At 46.0% G+C, this 25004-nt stretch overlaps 1 protein-coding gene across 6 annotated transcripts in view; it reads right to left on the bottom strand.

Moving 5' to 3' along the window:
• LOC118397972 (protein tyrosine phosphatase type IVA 3-like) overlaps positions 1 to 25004 on the bottom strand; it is a 69103-nt gene that overhangs the window by 16418 nt on the left and 27681 nt on the right. For 2 of the 6 annotated variants that reach the window (XM_052470025.1, XM_052470028.1), the window contains exons 2-3: positions 14922 to 15525; positions 13455 to 13547 (exon numbers count right to left, since the gene is read on the bottom strand). In XM_052470025.1, coding sequence (XP_052325985.1) covers positions 13455 to 13547; positions 14922 to 15026 — 198 coding nt within the window. In that variant the 5' untranslated portion in view covers positions 15027 to 15525. Of the gene's footprint in view, positions 1 to 13454; positions 13548 to 14921; positions 15526 to 20069; positions 20167 to 21769; positions 21933 to 21953; positions 22146 to 25004 lie in introns of those variants that run through there. The other 4 variants (XM_052470027.1, XM_052470026.1, XM_052470024.1 and 1 more) reach the window with 4 other exon arrangements.

The following is a 25004-nucleotide window of genomic DNA, read 5'->3' as shown; positions in this document are numbered from 1 at the left end:
TATCAGCCATAGAGGTCTGGACCCAGGGTCTGTTGATCTCCGGCCACACAGTATCAGCCATAGCGGTCTGGACCCAGGGTCTGTTGATCTCCGGCCACGCAGTATCAGCCATAGAGGTCTGGACCCAGGGTCTGTTGATCTCCGGCCACGCAGTATCAGCCATAGCGGTCTGGACCCAGGGTCTGTTGATCTCCGGCCACACAGTATCAGCCATAGAGGTCTGGACCCAGGGTCTGTTGATCTCCGGCCACATAGTATCAGCCATAGAGGTCTGGACCCAGGGTCTGTTGATCTCCGGCCACGCAGTATCAGCCATAGCGGTCTGGACCCAGGGTCTGTTGATCTCCGGCCACACAGTATCAGCCATAGAGGTCTGGACCCAGGGCCTGTTGATCTCCGGCCACATAGTATCAGCCATAGAGGTCTGGACCCAGGGTCTGTTGATCTCCGGCCACGCAGTATCAGCCATAGAGGTCTGGACCCAGGGTCTGTTGATCTCCGGCCACGCAGTATCAGCCATAGCGGTCTGGACCCAGGGTCTGTTGATCTCCGGCCACACAGTATCAGCCATAGAGGTCTGGACCCAGGGTCTGTTGATCTCCGGCCACATAGTATCAGCCATAGAGGTCTGGACCCAGGGCCTGTTGATCTCCGGCCACACAGTATCAGCCATAGAGGTCTGGACCCAGGGTCTGTTGATCTCCGGCCACATAGTATCAGCCATAGAGGTCTGGACCCAGGGTCTGTTGATCTCCGGCCACACAGTATCAGCCATAGAGGTCTGGACCCAGGGTCTGTTGATCTCCGGCCACATAGTATCAGCCATAGAGGTCTGGACCCAGGGTCTGTTGATCTCCGGACACACAGTATCAGCCATAGAGGTCTGGACCCAAGGCCTGTTGATCTCCGGCCACATAGTATCAGCCATAGCGGTCTGGACCCAGGGCCTGTTGATCTATAATAATAATATATGCCATTTAGCTGACGCTTTTATCCAAAGCGACTTACAGTCATGTGTGCATACATTCTACGTATGGGTGGTCCCGGGAATCGAACCCACTACCCTGGCGTTACAAGCGCCATGCTCTACCAACTGAGCTACAGAAGGACCCACCACACAGTATCAGCCATAGAGGTCTGGACCCAGGGCCTGTTGATCTCCGGCCACACAGTATCAGCCATAGAGGTCTGGACCCAGGGCCTGTTGATCTCCGGCCACACAGTATCAGCCATAGAGGTCTGGACCCAGGGCCTGTTGATCTCCGGCCACACAGTATCAGCCATAGAGGTCTGGACCCAGGGCCTGTTGATCTCCGGCCACACAGTATCAGCCATAGCGGTCTGGACCCAGGGTCTGTTGATCTCCGGCCACATAGTATCAGCCATAGCGGTCTGGACCCAGGGCCTGTTGATCTCCGGCCACACAGTATCAGCCATAGAGGTCTGGACCCAGGGTCTGTTGATCTCCGGCCACACAGTATCAGCCATAGAGGTCTGGACCCAGGGCCTGTTGATCTCCGGCCACATAGTATCAGCCATAGCGGTCTGGACCCAGGGTCTGTTGATCTCCGGCCACGCAGTATCAGCCATAGAGGTCTGGACCCAGGACCTGTTGATCTCCGGCCACGCAGTATCAGCCATAGAGGTCTGGACCCAAGGCCTGTTGATCTCCGGCCACACAGTATCAGCCATAGAGGTCTGGACCCAAGGCCTGTTGATCTCCGGCCACACAGTATCAGCCATAGAGGTCTGGACCCAAGGCCTGTTGATCTCCGGCCACACAGTATCAGCCATAGAGGTCTGGACCCAAGGTCTGTTGATCTCCGGCCACACAGTATCAGCCATAGAGGTCTGGACCCAGGGTCTGTTGATCTCCGGCCACATAGTATCAGCCATAGCGGTCTGGACCCAGGGCCTGTTGATCTCCGGCCACACAGTATCAGCCATAGCGGTCTGGACCCAGGGTCTGTTGATCTCCGGCCACACAGTATCAGCCATAGCGGTCTGGACCCAAGGCCTGTTGATCTCCGGCCACATAGTATCAGCCATAGCGGTCTGGACCCAGGGCCTGTTGATCTCCGGCCACATAGTATCAGCCATAGCGGTCTGGACCCAGGGCCTGTTGATCTCCGGCCACATAGTATCAGCCATAGCGGTCTGGACCCAAGGCCTGTTGATCTCCGGCCACGCAGTATCAGCCATAGAGGTCTGGACCCAGGGCCTGTTCATCTCCGGCCACACAGTATCAGCCATAGAGGTCTGGACCCAGGGCCTGTTGATCTCCGGCCACGCAGTATCAGCCATAGAGGTCTGGACCCAAGGCCTGTTGATCTCCGGCCACATAGTATCAGCCATAGCGGTCTGGACCCAAGGCCTGTTGATCTCCGGCCACGCAGTATCAGCCATAGCGGTCTGGACCCAGGGTCTGTTGATCTCCGGCCACACAGTATCAGCCATAGCGGTCTGGACCCAGGGTCTGTTGATCTCCGGCCACACAGTATCAGCCATAGAGGTCTGGACCCAAGGCCTGTTGATCTCCGGCCACGCAGTATCAGCCATAGAGGTCTGGACCCAAGGCCTGTTGATCTCCGGCCACATAGTATCAGCCATAGAGGTCTGGACCCAGGGCCTGTTGATCTCCGGCCACACAGTATCAGCCATAGAGGTCTGGACCCAGGGCCTGTTGATCTCCGGCCACACAGTATCAGGCATAGAGGTCTGGACCCAGGGCCTGTTGATCTCCGGCCACACAGTATCAGCCATAGCGGTCTGGACCCAAGGCCTGTTGATCTCCGGCCACGCAGTATCAGCCATAGCGGTCTGGACCCAGGGTCTGTTGATCTCCGGCCACACAGTATCAGCCATAGCGGTCTGGACCCAAGGCCTGTTGATCTCCGGCCACGCAGTATCAGCCATAGCGGTCTGGACCCAGGGCCTGTTGATCTCCGGCCACACAGTATCAGCCATAGCGGTCTGGACCCAGGGTCTGTTGATCTCCGGCCACACAGTATCAGCCATAGAGGTCTGGACCCAAGGCCTGTCGGCCACACAGTATCAGCCATAGCGGTCTGGACCCAGGGTCTGTCGGCCACACAGTATCTCCAGGGAGGGAGGGACACACCTGGCTGTCTGGGGAGATTTTATAATGCACCACTGACTCATACATCTTAACAATAGTCCCACATAGCTACAACAAATACACAATGCAACCACACACAGACACACATGCAGGGTAGTATTACACACACACACACACACACACAGAGCCATGTCGAAGAACAAACAGGTATTAGAACAGTACACACACACACACACACACACACACACACAGAACAAACAGGTATTAGAACAAAACACACACACACACACAGAGCCATGTAGAAGAACAAACAGGTATTAGAACAAAACAGTACACACACACACAGAGCCATGTAGAAGAACAAACAGGTATTAGAACAAAACAGTACACACACACACACACACACACAGAGAGCCATGTAGAAGAACAAACAGGTATTAGAACAAAACAGTACACACACACACATAATTTGGTTTCAGCTGGTGTCTGTCGTTTACAGTAAACAGTGTGGAATTACCACAGTAAAACCTTCTGAGAGAGGAGATAGCCTCATCACACGACTGGACTCAGGATTGCCCACAAATACATACAGGCACACAGATGGACGCACACACAAACACAGACATGGAATCAAGCACCACCACAACAGACCAGTTCTCATTTGAGGGTTAGACTATTTATTTGCCTGAGCTGTGTCTTACACTGTTTTCCTGGGATATTAGCATAAGCTCCTGAAGGTTCAATATTTGCAGTGTAGTACATGTTGTAAGCTACTGCATGATGTTGGCTGAGGTAATGTGGATATGTCAACAGGGCAGGAACCACAGCAGCACTGGCCTACTTTGGGGACGAGGTATGGGCACACACATATACGCTTTCCTCGCACACTCACACACGGTTCCATTCAACGTGACCTTGGAATGATTTGTAGAATGTCAAGATGACCTGCGACAATTCCATGCCCCGAACACACACAATATACAACACTGTTCACTCATTAGCTATACCAGTATGAGGCCCTAGCTTTGAAAGCCTGTAGCCAAAGCAACTCACTGCATCAGAGCGACAGTGGAGAGGAGACACCGGATAAACAAATCACTACAGATTTCCAATCAATTCCTAGTTAACAGTGATATCCCCATCCAGTTTTACATGTCTTCAGCTGAAAAGCGCCACGAACATCCCCCATTTTACATGACAACAGTTATTCAACAATTGAAGCAGCCATTAGTAATAATAGCCATCCTCCCAGGGCTATGATAACAGAGTACAGCTCTATCTGTCTGTCTGGTCCTATAACTTCCTGGTTGTTGATATTTTATGTCACTGGACAGCAGGATTGGGGTCAATTCCAATTTAATTCCAGTAAATTCAATAAGTATACTGAAATTCCAATTATCCTAAATGATTTTCAATAAGGAAAATGTGGAATTGGGTTTACGTTTCGGAATTGACTGGAATTGAAATGGCATTGACCCCAAGCTGATGGCTTGATCGTGTACAAGCATTTAACTAGATCTCTCCAGATTTCCCCTATATCACTACAGAGACAGAGGAAGGGGAGGGAAGAGGTAGGCAACTCCCTCCCATGCACTATTTTTCAAGACTCTGGAGAGCGAGTACCAATTGCCATGATCCTCAATGTTTTCCAGTGCTCTGGCAGAAAGCGAAGTACAGCCTTCACATAAATAGCAGTCCATGGTGTTGTGCTTACGTAACAGCATACCCTGTAAATCTCTCCTTTCATATCCACACTATTCACTGAGAGAAAGAGGGAGAGAAAGAGAGAGAGATTAAAGAGAGAGTGAGAGAGAGAAAATAGAAAAAGGAACAAATTTAATAGAGGAGGCCACGCGGGGTAACCAGGCTCTGCAGCTGCCATGGCAACAAAGGAACGTTGATGTACTGGTAATCAGAAACACGTGCCTTCAAGTTCAGTTACAGATACTGGTCTGCGTTATGTGCGTGTGCGTGTGTTTGTTTAGGAGTGACCCAGATGAGTCTTTGAAAGGGTGCTTTCAGGTTGTTGGGTGTATATCAGTATTGATGTGTGTATGTGTGTTTGTTTACGAGCATATAAGGACGGAGCGTGCTCTTCCAGGAACTGGGCCCCAACCCCATTGCCCTCCTCTGAACACAGAACAGTCTGTTTGATAACACTCTGCCTCCTCCTTCCCTACATGGTCATGGCCTTAGTGGAAATAGTCAGTGGCGTCAAACAAACTCGACCAAAGAATGACGGAAATCGTGAAATATGAAAGGAAAACGTACACATTATGGCGATGCCGAAGATTCAGCACTGCTAAATGGACAGCGTGTTTGCACAGGTAGGTTGTTTAGCAACAAAACCAACACGTGTCCAACTATGTGGCAAAACAGACTGGTGGTTTAGAATGTTGACAACATGTAAACTATATTTATTTTTATTTATTTAACCTTTATTTAACTAGGCAAGTCAGTTCAGAACAAATTCTTATTTACAATGACGGCCTACCAAAAGGCCTCCTGCTGGGACAGGGGCTGGGATTAAAAATAAACAATTAAATAAATATAAATATAGGACAAAACACACATGACAAAAGCGACAACACCACATAAAGAGTGACCTAAGACAACAACATAGCAAGGCAGCAACACATGACAACAACATGGTAGCGACACAACATGGTAGAAACATTATTGGGCACAGACAGTGTTTTCAATGTTTATTGAAAACATGAATATATTTGCACAATGAGCACTTGTTGTCTAACATATAGGGTTGCACATTTTGGGGAATATTCAGGTGGAAACTTTATGTGGAAATTAACAGGAATATATGGGAATTAACAGGAATATATGCAAATTAATATTAATACCATTTAAATGTAGATGTTTTCTGCATAAAAAATATAAACATTTTACCTTCTCATAAGTAGACATAATTGCAAATAATTAAATCCTTCAATAAAAAAAAAAATATATATAATAATTTAGTTACGAATTGAACTTTAATTAAATGAGTTGACTCTTCACATGGGATGATTTCACTGAATAACAAAGGGGATATTGAATGATCCCCAATGATCCATTGCATCTCCCAAAAACGTTTACAACATACATAAAACGATAGTCTAGAAACTAAAGCTTTGGTTGTCTTCCTCTCAGGCTTCCATATCTTCTCCCTGGACCTCCTCAATGCCCACCTCTTGAACATCAGACTCTGAGGCCTCATCTTCAATGTCACTTTCCGACCTTGTTGAGGATGGCTCATTGTTAGGCTCAAAAAGCCTAAAATTTACCCTGCTGGCCTCTCTGAGGCGGCTGATGTTGGTGGGATTTGGAGGATGATGGAGGCAACAGGGGAAAGAGCCTCGGATCCACAAAGTCCCTTCCACCAGCTGGTTGATGAGATATGTTGGCACAACTGCCATATTGCATCTCCAATCCAAAGCCCTTGCTTGGAAGTGTACTTCGCCAGACTGCCAAGAACCTTTCCCTCAGCCAGGCCAAGGTGGCGAGACGGTAGTGATGAAACCATAGGCCTTGTTGATCTCTGCACCAGACAGGATGCTCTTGCCAGCATACTTGGGGTCCAACATGTACACTGCGGCGTATATGGGCTTCAGGCAGAAGTCTTCATGCTTTTTGATGTATTTCAGAACTGCAGTTTCCTCTGCTTGAATCAACAGTGAAGTGGGCAGGGCAGTACGGATTTCTGTTACATCTGAAAGCAGAGTCTGAACATCAGACAGGATGGCATTGTCTCCCTAAATCCGTGCAATGGCTACTGCTATAGGTTTCAGGAGTTTCAGGCTGCTTACTACTCTCTCCCAAAATACATCATCCAGGAGGATCCTCTTGATGGGGCTGTCCATATCGGCAGACTGTGATATGGCCATTTCTTGGAGACTCCTTCCCCTCCAGAAGACTGTCAAACATGATGACAACACCACCCCAACAGGTGTTGCTGGGCAGCTTCAGGAGAAAATTCAATCCATGAGCAGCACAGCCAATGGGTGTGATGTGAGGGTAGGACTCCTCCACTTTAGACCAAGCAGCATTCATGTTCGCAGCATTGTCTGTCACCAGTGCAAATATCTTCTGTGTTCCAAGGTCATGGATGACTGCCTTCAGCTCATCTGCAATGTAGAGACCGGTGTGTCTGTTGTCCCTTGTCTGTGATCTTGTAGAATACTGGTTGAGGGGTGGAGATGTAGTTAATTATTCCTTGCCCACAAACATTAGACCACCCATCAGAGATGATTGCAATACAGTCTGCTTTCTCTATGATTTTCTTGACTTTCACTTGAACTCTGCATCTGGCAAATGAGTAGATAAAACATGTCTGGTTGGAGGGGTGTATGCTGGGCGAAGAACATTCAGAAATCTCTTCCAATATATATTGCCTGTGAGCATCAAAGGTGAACCAGTTGCATACACAGCTTGAGCAAGACATTCATCAGCATTTCTCTGACTGCGTTCCTCCATTGAGTCAAAAAAACTTCTGATTCCAGGAGGACCCTGAGCTGTTGCTATCAATAAGGTGTCTGATTCATCATTTTCACCTCAAATAGATGTAGAGGGACTTTTGTCAGAGGTTGCTTGTTGTGAGCGCTGAGGGAACTTTATGCACTTGGCCAGATGATTCTGCATCTTTGTTCATCACATATGATTTGGCACAGTATTTGCAAAATGTACACAGCTTTTCCTTCTACATTAGCTGCAGTGAAATGTCTCCACACATCAGATCGTTCCCGTGGCATTTTCCTGTGAAGATTAGGAAAACAATAGTAAAAAAACAAACAAATACAATTCCATGTACAGATAACATGTTAAGCAGTTAGATTAAACAACTCCTTTGTAAAGATAAATGTTTTAAATGAAACATGTATGGAAACAGGTGAATTAACACTCTTCGGTAAGCATGCTCAAGCAAGCTAAAACCCACATGGTAGCAAAAACTAACTTGCAGAAAATGTTAATTAATGAGTCAGAAATGATTTAACCTCTTACAGCCCCCACCTACTTTGTACAATTTCCGCCTGAAGACATACCCAAATCTAACAGCCTGTAGCTCAGGCTCAGAACCAAGGATATGCATATTCTTGGTACCATTTGAAAGAAAACACTCTGAAGTTTGTGTACATGTGAATTGAATGTAGGAGAATATAGCACAATAGATCTGGTTTATATAAAACAATGAAAACAAACCATAGTTTTTTTTTATATCATCATTTTTAAAATGAACAAGATAAAACAAACATTCAGATAGGATGATGGGGACAATTTCAGTGAAAAATATAAGAGGGCAACAGTAATTGTGCAACGTTTCAGAACGATAACTTCCAAAATGAGTGTGCTACATGACATTTATCATGAAGTCACCCAGGTGTCCCACACAAGTAGCCCACATGTACCCAAGTGGCCAAATTGGTGAAGGTATACATTTTGAAACAAGTAACTATATACAAAATACCAAAATGGTATTCTAACCCCCCCCCCCCCAAAAAAAAGAAAAATTTAGAATTTTGGGGGGGAAAGGGGAAAAAAAAGAATTATTGATTAAAAATATATATTTAAAAAAATATATACATTTACAAAATGGGTAAAAGCCTGCGGCTATGGAACCCTAACCTGTTCATTTGAGGTGCTGTCCTGTTGCACCATTTGAGGTGCTGTCCTGTTGCACCCTCTACAACCACTGTGATCTCCACCCGGCACAGCCAGAAGAGGACTGGCCACCCCTCATAGCCTGGTTCCTCTCTAGGTTTCTTCCTAGGTTTTTGCCTTTCTAGGGAGGTTTTCCTAGCCACCGTGCTTCTACACCTGCATTGCTTGCTGTTTGGGGTTTTAGCCTGGGGCTAGGGGCTATATAAATATCATTTTATATCAAATGGGTTTGCATTCTACACAATACCATTTTAACACAATACCATTTTATATAAAATGGTATTGTGTAGAATGCAAACCCATACATCTCAACACAGCCAGCATGCATCCTCCAATCAGTCTACATTAGAGGGAGCATCAAGGAGTTTGCTGGCTACAGCACCACTGCACCAAGCCCTGTCCCTTCTGCCACAAGTGTTCATCTGCCCAAATATATCTGTGCAGGCATGGATGTGCCCAAGGGCCAAAAGTATATATATACACACACACACAGACATAGGCTATGGTCGTTCTCATACAAACAAACAGACCCTCACTCACAATGACTAGCTAAACGTGTACTTTACCCATTTCATTACATCTTTATATATTGCAAATAAAATGTAAAAACAATCACAAATAATATTTTATATTCATTTCAAACAACGGCATTAGCATGAGAGCAACTTACCAGTCCAAAACAATGTCCTCTCCGTTCAAAAAATATGCCTCAGTTTCAGTCTTCAAAATGGAGTCTTCAAAAAAGCAAATCCGTCACACTTTCACAATGAATTTCCTCTAAAATTGTTTCCACATTCGTATATCTAGTCTTAGAATTAGCTTTCCTTGACTTATTCGCCATGATGTTGGATAAATAAACAGCTGAAGATGCAAGTCACCGAAATACTGCTGTGTGTAATAAGCTTTGCTCCTTTGCGGTAGAATTGGCAATGGCGAAAGAACGGTCCTTACGCCAGCGTTCAATGGAAAGGTTTGTCTTACAACAAAGAATCATGGGATATTGCCGTTTACCTATGCTCATTGGCCATCTAACCAGCTGGATTTCAAGATGATCAGTGGTCATTGGGTTAAAAGACAGTCAATCAATGAGACAGTGGTCATATAATTCGTGCACAATGGGCTCGTCACTTGTTGTCTTCTAATCGGTTTTTCCGGGTCAATACGTCCCGCAAAATTACCCATCATGTTTGGTTGTGTTACAAACAAACTGTTGATTGCAAGGAAACCAAACATGACTGGATAAAGTCAGACGAAAGGCTGTCTATTTTACGTTGGATGTTACGTCGAAAATTGAATGACACGAAATTCAACGAGATAAGCGTTAACAAAATGTTGTGTTAGGCTATAAAAAATGGATTTAACCGAACAAAAGACCATTCATTGTGTAACAATGAGCCTTGGGATTGCAACCAGAGCAAGCTCTTCAAAGGTAAATTATTTATTTCAATGCAATCTGATTTCGTTACGCAAGTGCTGGCTGAATAAGTAGTTTGATATGGGGGTCTGTGCTCAGATAATCGCAGCGTATTCTTTCACAATAAATCCTTTTTTATATCTGACAACGCAGTTGGATTAGCAAGATTCTAGGCTTTCGAACCATGTGAGACACTTGTATTTTCATTCATGTTTAATATGACTATTTATCAGTAGCGTGCCGTGGTTCTGGGGCCTGGGCCTTCAGTGAAGTCCTACACAGTCCCACCTGAATTAATCCACCTCTTATTACCATCATTATGATGCCATGGCTCTAGACACTATACATTTAGATAGAAACGCAGTATAACCAGGCGTCACCTTGAAATTGACATTTTTATTCAGAGAATTGCAGGGGAAGAGTACAATACCTTTTCATTGTGCAGCTTCGCTGCCCTGCGCGCTTGTTCGTTGAGCTGTAGATCCACTCGGGTGTCCCCAAAAGCTTTCAAAAGCACCATTGCTTGTAAGTGCCCAGCCGTACTTTGGTGTCTCGTTGCTGCCTTGGTTAGACAACTCAGGTTTGCAAAGCCAGTGTGGCTCCAAACACCAAATCGATCACTTGCAAATAATAGGCATTCCCAGCAGTACAGTTTGCAGTGCTTCTCGGAGCCTGTGAGTCATTGATAGCGCCCATAGTTGAAAGTGGCGAACGAACCCCTTTCCCGCCTGTGACAGGCTTTGTAGCGTCAGCGTCTACCTCTCCTGACAATGTCTAACTTTTCTTAAAAAGTTTGTCTTGAGAATGGCGTTATAATTATATCCTCGACCAAATCGATATCTTCTCCTTCCGCCATTGTGGGTTGAAAAAACAGCTTAATAGTACGCAAATTAATTCGTTGATCAATTTCAGTTTCCTAGTTATAAGACCTGCCCATATAGGACCTGCCTCTCAATATTGGTAATCCAATCAAAAGACGTGCACGCACTACGCCTGCTAGCTGGCTCCTGTGTAACACTGGAGCCAGCCAGCAGGCGTACAATAGCCAACTCTAAAGCTGATTGGTTGACACTAAATTTTAATTTCCATTCACTTTAAGCTAAAAGCGCCCGCACTGTTGATTCTGAAGGCCTGAGGGCAGATTTTAGACCCCTGGCAACACATGATGGCTGAATATGATTGGATAAAAGATCTAACATAAAGACCAGCCCTCCAAATCTCAACCTGGGGCTGGAAGCAGTGCAACCAAGACGAACGCTATGAAATGAAGAGTGTAACTCTTACTCTGGGGAATAATTTAATACATATCTGTGGGAAAATATATATTTTTTAAATTATATTCTGATGAGGTTTAGGCCAGCAGAGAAGGCCTTGCATTTATGTAGCGATCACCTATGTTGTCGAATTTAATCCCGCTAACGGGTTCGGTGCACAGAAAGGTTAAACACACTTTGCTGTAGGCTACTATTTACTAGTTAACAAAAAATCATGTATGTCATTAAATAAATTCACCCCACTCAGTATTGTAATCAAAACTTATCAGAAAGCATGTAGTCCTTGGCTAAGACAGTATAGTAGTGTGGGCTCAATAACATCTCATTAGTGTGTAAGATCTTGAGAATCAGCTGTGCATGTGATGGAAGAATGCACTGTGCATGTGATGGAAGAATGCACAGTGCATGCAGAAGGTTGCAATTCCATTGAATTGGTGATAGTTTCACCAAAATATCCCACAAGCCCTAAAATTGCCTTTATGTGTATCCCACAAAAAAGGTTCACTGTTATAAACTAACTTTTTTGATGAATTTCGGCAGAATTCCCCAAATTCCCGGGCTTAACCCTACTACCATAAATACGTTTCTGCCATATTGGCATTGAGATGACATCAGTCAAAACACCTCAAAACAAGACATGGTATCAAGAACAAGATAAAACTAACTGAAACGAGCCACCTACGATTCCTCACATGGCAGTTTCTTGTCATTGTTGCTAGTTATCTGGCCATCCAGAGTCACAACAACACACTGCCTTCTACCCCATTGAAGCGTTAACATCATTTTCAAGGCGTTCTCAGCTAACCCGTCTATACTGGAGCTCTGTGGCATGGCACTGAATGGACAGCACCTCCGTATAGTAGCCAGCTATAACATTATTCCATTTGTGTGCGGTTACACATTTTTGGGGTCACAGTCAGGTAGCCTACAACGTGTATATGAAAATCAGAACTGGCACACAGATCTTTAGAAATGGAAAATTGGTACTCCACATGAAAAAAAGGTTGCTGACCCCCTGCTATAGGCTATATGAAGCCATCCTTGTGGAACTGCTCTCCTGCGCTTCCCACCAACACTGTCTCATTGCGTTGCATCCAGATATAAATAGCAGCTCATTTCTGCATTTGCCTGTCTGCATTATTCGCCACGGAAGGGAAACATTCTGCGAATATTGAAGCATTGTTGAGTTTAAATGCCAAAATCATATTCAAAGCAATCGGCGCACTGCATAATGTAGCCTTTATTTAAGTAGGCCAGTCAAATAAGAAACTATTCTTATTTACAATAACGGCCTACCCCAGCCGGACCCAGACGATGCTGGGCCAATTGTGCGCCACCCTATGGGACCCCCAATCACGGCCGGATGTGATGCAGCCTGGATTCGAACCAGGGTCACTGCAGTGACACCTCTTGCACTGAGATGCAGTGCTGTAGACCGCTGCACCACTCAGGAGCCAGAGTGGCAGAGCGGTCGAGCTAAACAGCTGACCAGCAAAGCAGATGGCCCCATCTCTGCTCCCTGCCTTCTAAAAGTGACAGAAAAAGGTACGCAGGCTGACATGGTCTTAAAGTCAGCCATTTAATACTATAAACAGCAGTTGAATTTTAAAATCAGGATTGGAATTAATTCACCCCCCTAACCCTAACCTCCCCCAAAGAAAAAAATGTGACTACTTAAAATGTGGGGTTTTGAGCTAGGGTATGGCAACTACCATACCCTACCATTAAAACAAAGAGAGTCACACACTCCATGTGTGTAAACTCCCAGTCATTTATTGGGTAAAACACCTCACTGTCTATTCTTCAGGGTAATGTCATGAATGCTTTAACCAGGTTATGTAGACAAATAGCGCAATCAGTGCAACCATTGACAATACCCTACCATACCCAACTAAAACCCCTGGAATCAGTACTGGAAGTCCTGTCCAAGACCAAAACACTCCGCTCTACCCTGCTTTTCTCTTCACGGTGCGTGTGTGTTTGTGTGTCCACTTCACAATGAAGTGTGAGGGACGTGACACTGGTCTGTACTCACCACCACGGTGATGCCATCCTTCTCCAATGGAGCCTTATCATAGGTGACCTCACACACTCTCACTACCGTCGTGGCTCCGTACTTCTTAAGGTCCTACGGTGGAGGAAGGAGGTAAGGAGTTCCATTGAAAAATAACTCAACACTGTGTGTGTGTGTGTGTGTTTTGGGGGGGCGGTTGACATGCGTGTACAAATATATAGCCTATATACGTGCATGGACCCATACTCATAGTAGTACAGCAGGCTGATTTACTTACTTTAAGTGTTCTGTCTGTCTGCCTGGGACTGTGTCTGTCTGCCTGGGACTGTGTCTGTCTGCCTGGGACTGTGTCTGTCTGCCTGGGACTGTGTCTGTCTGCCTGGGACTGTGTCTGTCTGCCTGGGACTGTGTGTGTCTGCCTGGGACTGTGTCTGTCTGCCTGGGACTGTGTCTGTCTGCCTGGGACTGTGTCTGTCTGCCTGGGACTGTGTCTGTCTGCCTGGGACTGTGTCTGTCTGCCTGGGACTGTGTCTGTCTGCCTGGGACTGTGTGTCTGCCTGGGACTGTGTGTCTGCCTGGGACTGTGTGTCTGCCTGGGACTGTGTCTGTCTGCCTGGGACTGTGTCTGTCTGCCTGGGACTGTGTCTGCCTGCCTGGGACTGTGTGTCTGCCTGCCTGGGACTGTGTGTCTGCCTGCCTGGGACTGTATCTGCCTGCCTGGGACTGTGTCTGTCTGCCTGGGACTGTGTCTGTCTGGGACGGTCTGCCTGCCTGCCTGGGACGGTCTGCCTGCCTGCCTGGGACGGTCTGCCTGCCTGCCTGCCTGGGACGGTCTGCCTGCCTGCCTGCCTGGGACGGTCTGCCTGCCTGCCTGGGGCGGTCTGCCCGCCTGCCTGGGGCGGTCTGCCCGCCTGCCTGGGGCGGTCTGCCTGCCTGCCTGGGGCGGTCTGTCTGCCGGTTTGACTGTTTGTTTGTCTGCCTGCCTGTCCGTGGCATTGTGGCACTCTTTAAGATAGTGGCACTCTTTAAGATTGTCTGACTGCGAGGCACGCTCCTCTCACTGCCCGTGCCATGCGACCGACGTGGCAGCGGGACACATCGCCATGGAAACTGAGGCATTGTTGAAGAGGGAGCAGCCAGCGCACCGTTGTCATCGGCAGACCCGCTCTATAGTCTGTGCTTTTTTCTCAGTGTCATAGAAACACCTTTCTTAAGATAGGGCCTTGGAGCAGTGTCATAGAAACACCTTTCTTAAGATAGGGCCCTGGAGCAGTGTCAAGATGTGTCAATGGAAACAAGGAGAAAGACAGAAAGACAAGGAAGGAGAGAGAGAATAACGACATGAAGAGAGGGAAAAAATAGGGAGGATGAGAGGGAAAGACAAATGGGAGAAAAGAACTAGAGAGAAAGAGAGGGATGTATGGAGAGAGAATCATGAGAAAAAAAATATTAGCAGGTCTAAACGAGTGGGGATAGAATGGTCCTCACCTCGATGAAGCTGTTGAGGGTGGAGTTGGTGGGGTTGTGCGTGATGAGCAGCCGCATGTTCTTGTAGCACACCTCAGCCGGCGCCGGACGGTTCATACGGGCCATGTTGACAACCCTTACCCAGCTGGGGGGGCGAACGCAACACGGACAGGGACGCAAGGGGACCACAAACTGGTCGTCTACGGTGGCCACGGTCGCTGGTGGGCTAAACTCCTGCAGACGTTCTCAGTCCTGTCCCTCCTTTAAGACAATAAAAAATACAAGTCTGTCCTCGGGTTGGTCGATCCTTGGGAGGGTCACTGTGGTTGGTTTAGATGAGGTCTTGGGCTTTCACTGAAGAGTCGTGGAATAGTTAGTCCAATCATCCCATTAGGGTTCCTGAGAGAGGGTCTTAGAGTGACAGACCTAGGGTGTGCAGAGTCCTGGGAGGCAGGGAGCCCTCGATGCGTTGGTACCCAGGGATCAGTGAAGGGTATTAGGCGGACAAGGCAGAGCAGTGGGCATCCTCCCCTGGATCAGCCTATGCTCTGGGATGTTGAGCGTGGCAGTAGTCTCCAGTCCTCTGCAAGAACGCCATCAAAAGCACAGCGCCAAGGGTGTAAAACTGTGCGGCGCCAACAGGGAGGAAAGGGGGAGGCAAAGAAAGACAGAAGAGAGAGTTAACCACAAGCAAGATAAATCTGAGAAACAAACACGAAACACTGGCTGCATCCTCGGGAAGAGCTGACTGGAGAACAGATTAATGATATTTCCCTCTCTTTCACTCTCCCCCTCTCGTCTCTCCCCTCCCACATGACTCGCACTATGTAAAACAGGGTCGGCTCCAAGCATAAGCGACATCAGGGGGCCGCTAGGGGGCCCCCGAATCCAAAAATAATGGAGAAAAAAATATATTTTAATAATAATAATAATTCATTAATAGATAAATAGATAGGAGAGAGCGATAGAAATAGATGAATAGCTGGATATATACAGTCTGGAGGTGTGTTGGGTCATTGTCCTGTTGAAAAACAAATGATAGTCTCACTAAGCGCAAACCAGTTGGGATGGCGTATCACTGCAGAATGCTGAGTGGCCATGCTGGCAAAGTGTGCCTTGAATTCTAAATAAATCAAAGACAGTGTCACCAGCACAGCACCATCACACCTCCTCCATGCTTCACGGTAGGAACCACATGTGTGGAGATCATCCGTTCACCTACTCTGCTTCTCACAAAGCCACGGTGGTTGGAACTAAAAATCTAACATTTGGACTCATCAGAACAAAGGACAGATTTCCGCTGGTCTAGCGTCCATTACTTGCGTTTCTTGGCCCAAACAAGTCTCTTCTTATTATTAGTGTCCTTTAGTAGTGGTTTCTTTGCAGCAGTTTGACTATGAAGGCCTGATTCACGCAGTCTCCTCTGAACAGTTGATGTTGAGATGTGTCTGCGACTTGAACTCTGAAGCTTTTATTTGGGCTGCAATTTCTGAGGCAGGTAATTCTAATGAACTTGTCCTTTGCAACTATGAGTCTTCCTTTCCTATGGCGGTCCTCATGAGAGGCAGTTTCATCATAGCTCTTGAAGAAACTTCAAAGTTCTTGAAGTTCTTCACTATTATTCTATAATGTAAAAATAGTAAAATTTAAGAAAAACCATGGAATGAGTAGTTGTGTCCAAACTTTTGATTGGTATATATACACAGTACACACACACTGAACAAAAATATAAATGCAACATGTAAAGTGTTGGCCCCATGTTTCAAGAGCTGAAATAACCTTTTTGTTCACACACACACACACACACACACACACACACACACAATTCTGTAATTATTCAGACCTCTTGACTTTTCCCACATTTTGTTACGTTACATCCTTATTTTAAAATGTTTATTTTATTTTTATTGCCTCATCAATTTACACACAATACCCTATAATGACAAAGCAAAAACAGGTTAACAGACACTTTACTCAGGTGCTATGATGAAACTGTCTCTCAATCGGACAGCCACAGAAAAGGAAAAGTTCCTTCGAGTTACCTGCCTCAGAAATTGCAGTCCATATAAATGCTTCAGAGTTCAAGTAACAGACACCTCTCAACATCAACTGTTCAGAGGAGACTGTGTGAATCAGGCCTTCATTTTAAAAAATTGAATTATCCTCTCAAGCTCTGTCAAGTTAATGGGGAGCATCACTGCACAGTCATTTTCAGGTCTCTCCAGAGATGTTCGATCGGGTTCAAGTCCGGGTTACTCAAGGACATTCAGAGACTTGTCCCTTCGGCATTCCTGCGTTGTCTTGGCCATGTGCTTAGGGTCGTTGTCCTGTTGGAAGGAAAACCTTTGCCCCAGTCTGAGGTCCTGAGAGGTCTGGAGTAGGTTTTCATCAAATATCTTTCTGTACTTTGCGCCGTTCATCTTCTCTCAATCCTGACTCGTCTCCCAGTCCCTGCCGCTGAAGAACATCCCCACAGCATGATGCTTCCTCGACCACGCTTCACCGTAGGGATGGTGCCAGGTTTCTTCCAGAAGTGACACTTGGCATTGGTTTCATCAGACTAGAGAATCTTGTCTCTCATGGTCTGAGAGAGTCTTTAGGTCCCTTTTGGCAAACTCAAAGCAGGCTGTCATGTGCCTTTTACTGAAGAGTGGCGTCTGTCTGGTCACTCTTCCATAAAGGCCTGATTGGTGGTGCTGCAGAGATGGTTGTCCTTCTGGAAGATTGTCCCATCTCCACAGAGGAACTCTGGAGCTTTGTCAGAGTGACCATCGGGTTCTTGGTCACTTCCTTGACCAAGGCCCATCTCCCCTGATTGATTCCCTTGTCTGATGAAACCGAGATTGAACTCTTTGGCCTAAATGCCAAGCATCACGTCTGAAGGAAACCTGGCACCATAGTACAGAGAGATACTTTATGAAAACCTGCTCCAGAGCGCTTAGGACCTCAGACTGGGGCAAAGGTTCCCCTTCCAACAAGGACAACAACCCTAAGCACACAGCCAAGACAACACAGGAGTGGCTTCAGGACAAGTCTCTGAATGTCCTTGAGTGGCCCAGCCAGAGCTGGACTTCAACCTGATCAAACATTTCTGGAGAGATCTGAAAATAGTTGTGCAGCAACGCTCCCCATCCAACCTGACAGAGCTTGAGGATCTGCAGAGAAGAATGGGAGAAACTCACCAAAGAGGTGTGCCAAGCGTGTAGTGTCATACCCAAGAAGACTCAAGGCTGTAATTGCTGTAAGGTGCTCCAACAAAGTACTGAGTAAAGGGTCTGAATACATTGCTTTGTCATTATGGGGTATTGTGTGTAGATTGACACAGAAAAAGGTACATTTAATACATTTTAGAATAAGGCTGTAACCTAACAAAATGTGGAAAAGGGGTCAAAATATTTCCCAAAGGCACTGTACAGCCATGGCCAGAAGTTGAGAAATGACACAAATATTCATTTTCAAAGTCTGCTGCCTCAGTTTGTATGATGGCAATTTGAATATACTCCAGAATGTTATGAAGAGTGATCAGATGAATTGCAATTAATTGCAAAGTCCCTCTTTGCCATGCAAATTAACTGAATCCCCCCAAAAATATTTCCACTGCATTTTAGCCCTGTCACAAAAGGACCAGCTGACATGTCAGTGATTCTCTCGTTAACACAGGTGTGAGTGTTGACGAGCACAAGGCTGGAGATCACTCTGTCATGCTGATTGAGTTCCAAGAACAGACTGGAAGCTTCAAAAAGGAGGGTGGTGCTTGGAATCATTATTCTTCCTCTGTCAATCATGGTTACCTGGAAGGAAACATTTGCCATCTTCATTGCTTTGCACAGAAAGGGCTTCACAGGCAAGGATATTGCTGCCAGTAAGATTGTACCTAAATCAACTATTTATCGGATCATCAACAACTTCAAAGAGAGCGGTTCAATTGTTGTGAAGAAGACTTCAGGGCACCCAAGAAAGTCCAGCAAGTGCCAGCATCAGGCAGGTGTGAGTGCATCTGCATGCACAGTGAGGTGAAGACTTTTGGAGGATTGCCTGGTGTCAAAAAGGGCAGCAAAGAAGCCACTTCTCTCCAGGAAAAACATCAGGGACAGACTGATATTCTGCAAAAGGTACAGGGATTGGACTGCTGAGGACTGGGGTAAAGTCATTTTCTCTGATGAATCCCCTTTCCGATTGTTTGGGGCATCCGAAAAAAGCTTGTCCGGAGTAGACAAGGTGAGCGCTACCATCAGTCCTGCGTCATGCCAACAGTAAAGCATCCTGAGACCATTCATGTGTGGGATTGATTCTCAGCCAAGGGAGTGGGCTCACTCACAATTTTGCCTAAGAACACAGCCATGAATAAAGAATGGTACCAACACACCCTGAGCGCAACTTCTCCCAACCACCCAGGAACTGTTTGGTGACGAACAATGCCTTTTCCAGCATGATGGAGCACCTTGCCATAAGGCAAAAGTGATAACTAAGTGGCTCAGGGAACAAAACATTGATATTTTGGGTCCATGGCCAGGAAACTCCCCAGACCTTAATTCCATTGAGAACTTGTGGTCAATCCTCAAGAGGCAGCATGCCAGGGCGGATTGCAGGGGTCTTGAAAAAGAAGGGTCAACACTGCAATATTGACTCTCTGCATCAACTTCATGTAATTGTCAATAAAAGCCTTTGACAGATATGAAATGCTTGTAATTATACTTTAGTATTCCATAGTAACATCTGACAAAAATATCTAAAGACACTGCAGCAACAAACTTTATGGAAATTAATATTTGTGTCATTCTCAACTTTTGGCCACGACTGTATATACACAGACTTTCTTATGGTGGGGGCGGACTCAGTAGAGGTCTCAATTTACTGTTGAGAGTTAGAATAGTAGACTACACAACGTGCAATTTCAAAATTTGGTTGTGCATCAGCAGTTTCTCTTTTTATGTCAGTCAGTTCCCATCCCATGCAAGTAAAGTCGAAACGTGTAAAAAAATATATATATTACGACAGCTGTGAGGGACAGAGGACGTTTCAGCATCATTTTATAAATGCCAACAGATCATCATTTGACATGGTGGGATGTTTTTGTGTCTGTAAAATGTATTATGTGAGAAATGGAGGTGTAAATAGCGATATAATAACCAAATAATAACCATCACATCGAAGTAAACTTGGGCTCACGTGATGATATGGTGTGTGGTCCTCCGGCGAAGACACGGGAAACCATGCAGTTTGTTGAGCTACAGATTAAATCAAGTGTGATGAACTTCCCAGGGTCCTGAAAGGGCACAGGGATGAGCTTGACGCTCCTTTCCAATAAATGTAGAGTGCTCTTATTCTGGTGACATGATGAGCAATGCTTGACTGCCGTTGGACAAAAAAAATATATTCATGTCCTTATCCATAATAATCTCATCATGTAGCCTCGCTGTTGGCTAGAACACACGTGTCAAGACCTCATTCGCAATTTAACGCAACAGTTTGTTACCAACTATCTGTAGAGTTTCGCAACAAGTCAGTTTGGTGGGAACACCACTGGTGGGAAAATGCACATATTTAATAGCTACTGACAGTCACTCAATTAACCATGTCAGCTAACAATTCTGAGATTGGTAAATTACTCTAGCCAGATATCTAAACTTGTAGTAATCATGGCCGAATACCGACCGGGCATGCAGGATATGTCTCCAGGGGCACCAATTGAATTTGTTTGCCACTCTCACTCAGATAACATTAACATCCCACTGGGCACAGACGTCAGTTCAACGTCTATTCTTTATTTACATTTGGTTGAGTTGTCAACTAATGTGAATTTAACAACAAAAATCACGTCATTGAATTTAGGTTAAAAGTTGGGGGAGACTCTTCCTTTACATTGATGACTTTTTGCAAATCCAATCAGTTTTTCGTATTGACTTTTTTGTTGTTGAAATGACATGGAAACAGCATTGATTCAACCAGGTTTTGCCCAGTGGGATGGCATAAGTCTTGACAACATTTGTAGAATTGCAGGAAATTAGCTATAAAAACCGCAAATGTCTCTCCATCCAATGGCAAAATGTGTAGAATTGCAGAAAGCTTGCTTTAAATGTACAACATTTTCTCTACTCCCCAAGGCAAAATGTGTAAAAAGGAAATCAACTTTAAAACGGACATTTTTCTTCTCATCATCAAGAGGGGGGCCACTAAAATGTTTTGCCTGTGAGGTGGGTGGGTGGGGACTGCAACCAAATCTCGCTTTGGGCCTCCAAAAGGCTAGGGCCAGCCCTGTATGTAAATTATAATTCAAGATGGTGTGCAACATAAAATAATGCTTTGTTTATTAAATGAGCAACAAAAAGGCATTCAATTCACCTTCCATCACTGTTTTAATTTCCCCAACCAATTTTCCACATTAGATATGCTGGAAATGATTCTCTAAGGGTCAAAATAACAATAAAAACATTACATTGATGAGAACATTTTCACAGAGAACAGAATGTATCTGCTTTACAACCTACATACTATACGTGTTCAATAAAAAATACGATTTCAGGAATTGTTTACAATTGCCCATATTACTTCTGCTCCAGATTCAATTCTATCATTATTAGCCTAGTCTACAATATCGAAGAATTGTGGAGCATTACACTGACACACCCTAATACAGGTAAACTTTATAACCTCAAAATCCAATTCAATCAGTGCCATAAAAAAGCCAATAAGACTGCCCCCAGTGAGCCGCTGTTTGACAGACACTGACCGACGGTAGACCCCCCAGACGCGCAAAGACGCACCTCGGTTCACTCATCCGACAATCTAAAACTGCCGGTGTAAAACAACACATTCAATCCACATCAGATCCATATATGTATCTAAATGTATGGCACTGGTCCACGTACATCGAATCCTCTTACCGCTCCTCGGAATTATGAGTAAACCCTACGACAAAGACAGACCAAACATCTCTTGCAGAACGGCTTTCAGCTTGTAGAGCGCTGGTTATGAGAGAACAGACGTGGCCAAATTAGTTTGTGCGCCCGTCTCTACCGCTCTCTTGCCCCTCCCTGTGCTGCTTTAGCCTACCTTACGCAGCAAGCTCCCTGCTCGGAATAATTCAGCCTGTTCTGTTATTCCCAAGAGAATCACTGGAGGTTAACAGCCGACACAAAATACCATTTTCTCTGACTCGGTTAAGACTTGGTTTATTTATGGCACGTAGCCTACTCGGCTACACTAGGTCGGGTCTGCCGCTCATATCATAGCAAAGCAAACAGAGCCTCTTCTCATAAGATTGGAGAGAGAGCCGCCCACAACGGTCAATCCCACCCATCTTCATTCTTCAGTTCTCATCTCAGTAAATGCTGCTGAACCCACCAAAAGTGTCTCTCACTTGCAGGAAGAAATAAACATGGTCAGGGAAGTGTACAACCGTCTTCCACTAAATCTTTAATTTATCCCCAATGTAGGATAATTGAGATTAGGAGAGTGAAATTGAGGAGAATTGATCCCCTTACTCCAAAGCAATGGAAATATTTGTGCCAATGTTCCATACATTTTTTATATTTTGTGTAGAGATTCTTGAAAGTGTATTAATTTATTAAAATGAATAAAGGCTCAGGTCCCCCACACTCTAAAAATTAGGGGTTCAAATCAAATTATATTTGTCACATGCTCTGGATACAATAAGTACCGTGAAATGCTTACTTATAAGTCCTTAACTCTTTAACTGCATTGTTGGTTAAGAGAATATTTGCCAAATAAACTAAAGTAAAAAATTCTAAAAAGTAACACAATAAAATAACAATAAACGAGGCTAGTCAGTGTGCGGGGTACAAGTTAGTTGAGGTAATGTGTACATAGGTAGGGACAGGTATGGGATGAAGGTAGGGATGAAGTGACTCTGCATTGTAGGGGTGGGGGTCAATGTAAATAGTCTGGCAGTCTTATGGCTTGGGGGTAGAAGCGGTTAAGTAGTGTTTTGGATCTAGACTTGCTGCTCCGGTACCACTTGCCGTGCGGTAACAGAGAAAACAGTCTATGACTTGGTTGACTGGAGTCTTCGACAATTTTTTGCCCTTTCCTCTGACACCACCTACTATATTGGTCCTGGATGGCGTGAAGCTTGGCCCCAGTGATGTACTGGGCCATACGTAGCTAGCTACATAGCCGTCTTTGTATCAAAGATAATTGTGTAGTCTAGAGCGATTTTCTAGGTTAGCTAGCCAGCTATTGTCGTTCTTTTAACGCAACGTAACGTAATCAACACTGCTAGCTAGCCAGCTAGCCCCCGAATAGCAGCACTGTAGAAACTATTACACTCAACGGAACGACTTGATTAGTGTAGTGTCAACAACGCAGCCACTGCCAGCTAGCCTACAAAGTCAACAACGCAGCCACTGCCAGCTAGCCTACTTCAGCAGTACTGTATCATTTTAATCATTTTAGTCAATAAGATTCTTGCTACGTTAGCTTAACTTTCTGAACATTCGAGACGTGTAGTCCACTTGTCATTCCAATCTCCTTGCATTAGCGTAGCCTCTTCTGTAGGCTGTCAACTATGTGTCTGTCTATCCCTGTTCTCTCCTCTCTGCACAGACCATACAAACGCTCCACACCGCGTGGCCGCGGCCACCCTAATCTGGTGTTCATCAATGAGCTTGATGCCTTGATACGCTCCTTTCCTGAGGATGGCTCACCTCTCACAGTTCTGGGCGACTTTAACCTCCCCACGTCTACCTTTGACTCATTCCTCTCTGCCTCCTTCTTTCCACTCCTCTCCTCTTTTGACCTCACCCTCTCACCTTCCCCCCCTACTCACAAGGCAGGCAATACGCTCGACCTCATCTTTACTAGATGCTGTTCTTCCACTAACCTCATTGCAACTCCCCTCCAAGTCTCCGACCACTACCTTGTATCCTTTTCCCTCTCGCTCTCATCCAACACTTCCCACACTGCCCCTACTCGGATGGTATCGCGCCGTCCCAACCTTCGCTCTCTCTCCCCCGCTACTCTCTCCTCTTCCATCCTATCATCTCTTCCCTCTGCTCAAACCTTCTCCAACCTATCTCCTGATTCTGCCTCCTCAACCCTCCTCTCCTCCCTTTCTGCATCCTTTGACTCTCTATGTCCCCTATCCTCCAGGCCGGCTCGGTCCTCCCCTCCCGCTCCGTGGCTCGACGACTCATTGCGAGCTCACAGAACAGGGCTCCGGGCAGCCGAGCGGAAATGGAGGAAAACTCGCCTCCCTGCGGACCTGGCATCCTTTCACTCCCTCCTCTCTACATTTTCCTCCTCTGTCTCTGCTGCTAAAGCCACTTTCTACCACTCTAAATTCCAAGCATCTGCCTCTAACCCTAGGAAGCTCTTTGCCACCTTCTCCTCCCTCCTGAATCCCCCCTCCCTCTCTGCAGATGACTTCGTCAACCATTTTGAAAAGAAGGTCGACGACATCCGATCCTCGTTTGCTAAGTCAAACGACACCGCTGGTTCTGCTCACACTGCCCTACCCTGTGCTCTAACCTCTTTCTCCCCTCTCTATCCAGATGAAATCTTGCGTCTTGTGACGGCCGGCCGCCCAACAACCTGCCCGCTTGACCCTATCCCCTCCTCTCTTCTCCAGACCATTTCCGGAGACCTTCTCCCATCCTCACCTCGCACATCAACTCATACCTGACCGCTGGCATCGTCCCTTCCGTCTTCAAGAGAGCGAGAGTTGCACCCCTTCTGAAAAAACCTACACTCGATCCCTCCGATGTCAACAACTACAGACCAGTATCCCTTCTTTCTTTTCTCTCCAAAACTCTTGAACGTGCCGTCCTTGGCCAGCTCTCCCGCTATCTCTCTCAGAATGACCTTCTTGATCCAAATCAGTCAGGTTTCAAGACTAGTCATTCAACTGAGACTGCTCTTCTCTGTATCACGGAGGCGCTCCGCACCGCTAAAGCTAACTCTCTCTCCTCTGCTCTCATCCTTCTAGACCTATAGGCTGCCTTCGATACTGTGAACCATCAGATCATCCTCTCCACCCTCTCCGAGTTGGGCATCTCCGGCGCGGCCCACGCTTGGATTGCGTCCTACCTGACAGGTCGCTCCTACCAGGTGGCGTGGCGAGAATCTGTCTCCTCACCACGCGCT

Source organism: Oncorhynchus keta, chromosome 19 (genome assembly GCF_023373465.1).
Source record: "Oncorhynchus keta strain PuntledgeMale-10-30-2019 chromosome 19, Oket_V2, whole genome shotgun sequence".
Lineage (NCBI taxonomy): Eukaryota > Metazoa > Chordata > Actinopteri > Salmoniformes > Salmonidae > Oncorhynchus > Oncorhynchus keta.
The sequence above is the reverse complement of the archived record's forward strand: the minus strand, read 5'-3'. Positions and strand labels throughout refer to the sequence as shown.